Source organism: Eurypyga helias, unplaced genomic scaffold, assembly GCF_000690775.1.
Source record: "Eurypyga helias isolate BGI_N326 unplaced genomic scaffold, ASM69077v1 scaffold18859, whole genome shotgun sequence".
Lineage (NCBI taxonomy): Eukaryota > Metazoa > Chordata > Aves > Eurypygiformes > Eurypygidae > Eurypyga > Eurypyga helias.
In genome coordinates, this window is record NW_010271576.1 from 385 (window position 1) to 6,927 (window position 6,543).

A 6,543-nucleotide genomic window follows, 5' to 3' on the forward strand; every position below is an offset into this window, starting at 1 on the left:
CTGTGCCAGCGCAGGCGTGGGCGTTTGAACATCCTGTGCGGGGACAAAGCTTTTCCGAGAGTGACAACGAGACGTTGGCCCCGACGGCTGCGAGGGACGGTGTCTCCTCGCCGCGGAAGGGGAAGCCAGGCCAGAACTGGCACAGGTTGCGCAGCTGGAGAAGGAGCTTCTGCAGCAGCCGGACGGCATAGGGAAAACTGCTTGTTGGGACAGACCCAGTGCCGTGGGGGATGTTGAAAACCTTGACACGTGTACAGTAAAACCAGGTCGAGGAGAGGCTCCTGCTTTAGTGCCCACGTGTGCCTGACCCAAGGGGTGGAGCCTCCTCAGTATCCATGACCCAAAATGGGTACATATATTGTCAAGTGAGTTTCTCGAAGAAAGAGGTAAAAAATGTACCTGTTGGTCCTTGGTAACCATACGTAAATACGTTGGCTTGGGTGACAGGTAGGTTTGCATCCCGCTTCTGCCTCCCCGTGGTTTGTGCTGGGGGCTGCCACAGTTCCTGCTGCGCTCAGGAACCCTTTCGCAGGCCCGAGACGCTGCAGCAATGATGGAAAGAAACTACTGCTTTTAGACTTACCGTCTTGGCAGACTTGGAGTAGTTCCTCCTAACAGGATCCTCCTGCTGTGGAGGAGCAAAGGGGAGTTTTGGACCCAGTGCATCTCCCTTTCTGCAGTGTCTCTTGCTGGAAGGCAGTTCCTCCTGCCCTCGGTCAGTTGAGCTGGTTGGTGCTGAGCACACAGCAGCGGCTGCTCGGGCGTTACTCTTGGGTCCTGCGACGTTCCGGTCGCCTCACTCATGTTACAGGTGTCTGCGACTTCTGCTTTAACCTTCAGTCGAGTCTTCTCTGTGCTTTTCTACCCTCCTCATCCCTTTCCTGCTGCTGCCGCTCGTTCTCTGCCCGCTCCCTTCATGGTGCCGTCTCACGGCTTCACGCATCCTGGCTGACCAGGAAAGACGGCACGGCGCCTCGCGTGGCTTGAGACACCTTTTTGTCCCGAGTGCAGTTGATTCGACGTGTGCGCTGTGCTTGTGTGTGGTGTTTGTTCTCTTGCTCTCTGTAGGACACGGCGGGGCATGAGCGCTTCAGAACGCTGACTCCCAGCTACTACCGAGGAGCCCAAGGGGTTGTTTTAGGTAGGAGGCGCGTGGCAGAAAAACACCATCGCAAAGAGCGCGGGCTTTGTGACAGCCTAAAGGAGACTGTCTCCACACGGGAGGTTGTCTGGGCGGATCAAAGGGAGGATTATGGGTTTTACAGCGTCGCTGGGTCGTTAGCCCAGACGGAGCAGAGGGTGCCGCTGGCAGGAGAGGCTTCTCCAGAGTGTTTTCAGTTAAAGCTCCGGGTGTTACACCGCGAGCTGCTGAGCGGACGCGTTATTGGCTTTGTAGTAATTACTTCACTGAGTTTCTGGCAGTAAGGCAAATGGGTGTTTTGTCTGTTGTCCCTTCCCCACCCCCAATGTTTTTACTTTTTTTTTCCCCAGAAACTATTGATCTGATGACTGTAAGACATGAGGTTTGTAGCACAGGTTGTGGGTGGCTTGTGCCGTTGTGCATGACAGCACCCATCGGAAAAAGCAGGGGCTCTTCTTGGGGGCTGAGTCAAACACCTTGCTGCACGGCGCGTCCTTCCTGCCTAGGATGCAGCTGGTTAAACCCGAGTGATCAAGCGAATGCCGTTACGACGGTACCGGTGACTAAAAGTCACTTTTGAGTCAGAATCTGCCTTTTCAGCAGCAGTGCTGCGCTGACACGTTACGCAAGGGGACAGAACACCTCTTACTTTAAAATACTCCCCGTGGCCCATCCAGAATAGTAATGGGTATGCGATTGCTGCTGCAGAGGTGCTCGTGTTCCGTGCTCCCTGGTGACTTGGTGTGAGCACAGTCAGGGTGTTCCAGCTCTGGGAAGAGAATACGGCTGAGGCGTCTTTCCGTAACTCCCTAATGCTGCACTTCGTGGGGTGGGGGGAGCGTAGTCAGCTAGTTCTATCATAATGAAGTAAACATCGTTCAAGACTACAGCTGTTCTCTCCTCTTCCTCCGTTACTAGTGTATGATGTCACAAGAAAAGACACTTTTGTGGGACTGGAGAGCTGGCTGAGTGAGCTGGAAATGTATTCCACTGATGGCAACGCTGTGAAGATGCTGGTTGGCAATAAAACCGACAAGGTCAGTTTAGAAATGCACCCTCTTGTGCCCTTCCGCAGGTTACTCGGTCCTGACGGCGCGGATGTGCGCAAAGTGCCGACGCGAGCACCCCTGCGCGGGAACGAGGGCTAAGCGGGCTCCGCTGCCGCCTCGCTCCTGGCACATATCAGGGTCATGACTGTGGTGGAAACTCTGCTGGAGCAGCTGATGGGTCTTTAGGAGAGCGAGAGTTCTGCCTAGGAACTGCCGTTGCCGTTGGGGTTAACCGCGGAGCAGCAGCGTCACTGCTGCTCCCCTTCTGACCAGACTCTTCTGGGGAGCTGGGGAAGGGGCTGGGCGCAGGGTGCTGTGTGTTGATGTGTCTGAGGTGCCTGCTGCATAGTTGGATGTTTCACTGCAAGAGGTTTCTAGTGTGGCTGCCCTGAACTAGGCTCTCTTCTGAAAGCGGGGAGGTTTACATTAGATATCGGGAAGGAATTCTTCCCGCAGAGGATGGGGAGCACTGGGACAGGTTCCCAGAGAAGCTGTGGATGCCCCATCCCTGGGAGTGTCCAAGGCCAGGCTGGATGAGGCTTCGAGCAACCTGGTCTGGCGGAAGGTGTCCCTGCCCATGGCAGGGGGTGGGACTGGGTGGGCTTTAAGGTCCCTCCCAACCCGAACCAGTCTGTGATTCTGTGATTCTGGCCATTCTCAGATCCTTTGATGTGCCTTTTCAGCTGTTTGCCTACTGACACCCCCTTTCTGGTGTGGATCTTGCTCCTCGTTGATTCTGAGGATAGCAACGCATTCATCACCTACTGACTGGATTTTGCCACTGTTCATTTTGACCCCCCCTCAGCCTATCGGGAAGTTGTCTGGAGGGTGGGAAAATCCAGTTGCTGTTACTTTGTAGTCTTACAGACCTTCTTTTCAGCAAAACTTCACTGCTGCAGTGGTGCTTTTCCAGGTGTGCAGCGTGGCCTGTTGTAGTCATGTTCTTTATTTGTCTCCGCAGCCGGATCGCGAAGTGGAGAGAAGAGAAGGACTCCAGTTTGCTAGGAAACACTCGCTGCTTTTCATAGGTATGGAACTGAGTGCTGAAGCCCTGCACACCGTGTGTAGTGGGGTCTTGCTAGGCAGGAGTGAAGCCAACAGCAGTGTTGCCTTGACAGCCCGAATTCCTTGTTCTCCCTTCAGCTGCGTGCGTGTAGGTCTTTCTTCCAGGGGCACTCGGTGCTGGCTGCAGTCGGAAGTACTGTGCTTTGAAAGAGATGGACCCCGCGTGCCCTGGAGGCGTGGATTTTGTAGTCTCTTGAAACTAGTGGGGCTTCTTTTAACTCGGAACCTAGAAAACTGGAATTTTTCTCCTGACTGATGTCACCAAGGACCTTGGGCCATCTTTCTGTTGCTGGGTTTCTGGCGCAGCTGCGTTAAAACCCAGTATTCTCAGACCAGCAGTAAAACGTGCAATGCGAAGATGCCAGGGCAGGGAACTAGCTGTGTGGGGTTTGGGGTTCTGGGATGTGGTTTGGGGTTTTTGAATACCTTTTAGGTGAACCTTCTTGAAAAAGGTTTCCAGAGCAAACTGGAACAAATGCGTAGGGGAAAACTTGCCATTCCTTCTGCACTTTGCTTCCCAGCTTAGTTGTGGAATCATTATCTTGTAGATTTACTACCCCAACCTGAGGACAATTCCTGTTGCTCCGTTATGGAGAGAATGGGAAGCTGTGGAATTTTTTTAGGTGGAAAAAAGAGATGTGACTGGGATGCATTTCTGTTTATCACATCCAGTCGAAGTTTGCTTTTAGGGAGGTTGGCTCCTGAAGGAAACTAGATCTTCTCTCTGGTCCCAGAAAAACTCCCCACGAAGCAGAATACTCCCTGCAACTGAGATAAAATACTTCCCCCTCCCCCTGCCCCTTCTTTCCCCTCCACCAGAGACCAGTGCCAAGACGCAGGATGGAGTGCAACATGCCTTTGAGGAACTTGCCATAAAGATTCTGCAGACCCCAGGGCTTTGGGATAAAAGCAGAGCAAAACGGGGCGTCCAGCTAATGGAATCTTCAGCACAGCAGGATAAAAGCTCGTGTGGTGCCTACTGTCCGCTTCCGTAATCCTCCAGGTGGCTGCTCTCTCCAAATGGCATGGAGTCTCTTTTTCTTTACAACCAAAGTAAAGCAAAAAAACCCCAAAACCACAACAGGGGGTGGGGAGGAATTCCAAGCACTACTCCGTGCTCTTTGATCTGCCACCAGTTGTGTAGATTCAAACCCCAAATGGGTTAGCAAAATCCATTTCTGCCTGTTAACAAAATACCATTTCTCCTTTCTGCGACACGGCTGTCTCTGGTGTTTCACAGAATCATGGAACGGTTTGGGTTGGAAGGGACTTTAAAACCCCCCCCAGCCCCCCCCCCTGCCATGGGCAGGGACACCTTCCGCTAGACCAGGTTGCTCGAAGCCTCATCCAGCCTGGCCTTGGACACTTCCAGGGAGGGGGCATCCACAGCTTCTCTGGGCAACCTGTCCCAGTGCCTCACCACCCTCTCCGGGAAGAATTCCCTCCTGATGTCCAATCTCAATCTCCCTCTTTCCGTTTAAACCCATCACTCTTTGTCCTGTCACTCCCTGCCCATGGGAAAAGTCCCCCCCAGCTTCCTTGTAGCCCCCTTCAGGCACTGGAAGGCTGCAGTAAGGTCTCCCCGGAGCCTTCTCTTTTCAAGGCTGAACACCCCCAACTCTCAGCCTTTCATCACAGGAGACTGGTTTCCCTGGAGTTTCCCTGGTTACTGTCAGCTTTTTCACTACCGAGATCTGGGTGCTGCCGAGAGCATCGCTCTCTTGCTCCCTGCCATCAGCCATATTCTCCTGAAAACCAGTTTTTCTGAAGTTCCTCTCAGCGTAGAAAAAGGAGTTGCTGTGTTTTGGAATGTTCCTGAAAAGTGGCTCTTTCCCGGAGGGCACAGGGGTCTTCACGCACTCCAGGCTCACGGTCCGGAGTCACCTCGCCCTGACGTTTCCCCATCTGGGATGGTCACAGGCAGGTGGAGTGGCTGCTGTACTACTCCATGTCCGGGTTGTAGTGAAGAGGCGTCTCGATTAAGGTTTGGTGGGAGAAAAGCCCCTCCGCTGCTTGACACCACAGGTCGCCCCTCGCTGCTCTTCCCAGGGTGAAATGGGGATCCGGGCGGGTGGCTGGCGCTCTGCGTCCCTTCTGCAGTTGACAGGGTTCTCAGCAAACCCCGGTTCCCGCCGTCCTTCAGCCGTTCCAGGGCTAAAGCCAGTTTCCCGTAAAACGCGCTGCTCACGAAGACTTCCCGCCAGGCCGAGTCTGGCGCCCGTGCCACTCGTCCTGCCCGGGAACCCCCGTGCGCCGTACGTGTTCCTTCGCTCGCCGCGCAGTTTCACCGCGTGCCCTGTTCCTGCTGGCTGCATGCAGTTATGCTTTTAGATCCGCGGGGTGCGGGGACCGTCCGCTCCACGGTGCCTGCGGCCGGCAGTGCTCTACCCAAGGGAGTACAGCTCTGCGGGCTGAGCCTGGCTTGGGCTGGGCTGGGCACCCTGGGCAGCACGGCCCTGGGCGCTGCCAGACACTGAGCCGGTGTCTCGCTGAATGGCGGGGTCGTGGGGGGACAGGGAACGCGGCTGAGCCTGGGCGTTGGCAGCTCTTTCTCTCTATACACGCATAGCTCCTGCAGATACAATTCTGTTAGCCAGACGACGTGCTTCCAGATGTGTTCCTTCCCGTTTATAACTGGGCTAGAGGCAAGCGGAGCAGAAAACCCAGGACAGGGCTGTGGAGGAGCAGGTCATTTTGATTTTTGGGGAGGCTTGCTGGCAGTGAGGGAACGGCGGCTGCTTGGCAGGGAGGCACCTCGGTGTGGTTTGTAGAAACACCAGTTTACTAGTGCTTCCACGAAGGTGTGCTGGGGTGCCTTTAGTCACAGCTCCTTCCTTCAGTAACACTGCCCTACGAAGTCTGGAAGTGATGGGGAAGCCTTGGGGAGTCAGAAGAGGGGGCGAGGGGAGCACAGCAAAACCCCATCAGCAATTTGAGTCGCAGGGCTGCGTCTCTGGGAAAGAGCTGTGCGGTCTCGGTGCTCGTGGCGGCTGCGCCGCAGCTGCGTTTTGCTGCTGGTTTGTTCCGATGTTCCCCATAAACGCCACTGGTAGATAGCGTCAGGAACAGGTGCCAGTACATCCCGCTCCGGCCTCGGTCTTCCTGCTGGCTCCTGGCTTGTGTGCGCGGGCAGGCGGGGATGTCGGGCAGGGCAGGGCGCTGAACTGGTCTCTGCTGTTCCAAAACGGTCGCCTGGACAAGCCCCTTGCCTCGACGCTACGGGAGCGGAGCTTCCCAAACAGCCCCAGCCAACTCCTCGGGGGGAGTTAGAAGTTGGGGGTGGATGGG

General features: G+C 55.2%; 1 protein-coding gene across 1 annotated transcript; it reads left to right on the top strand.

The window, feature by feature from the left end:
- Nucleotides 1-1,011: 1,011 nt before the first annotated feature.
- On the top strand, nt 1,012-4,250 carry LOC104515037 (ras-related protein Rab-18-B-like; the record flags this gene model as incomplete). Its single annotated transcript, XM_010158868.1, is given in 4 exon segments — nt 1,012-1,141; nt 2,060-2,178; nt 3,152-3,218; nt 4,075-4,250. Coding segments are annotated over 4 exon segments (492 nt in total), but the record flags the coding sequence as incomplete, so codon positions are not given.
- Between the last annotated feature and the right edge of the window lie 2,293 nt (nt 4,251-6,543).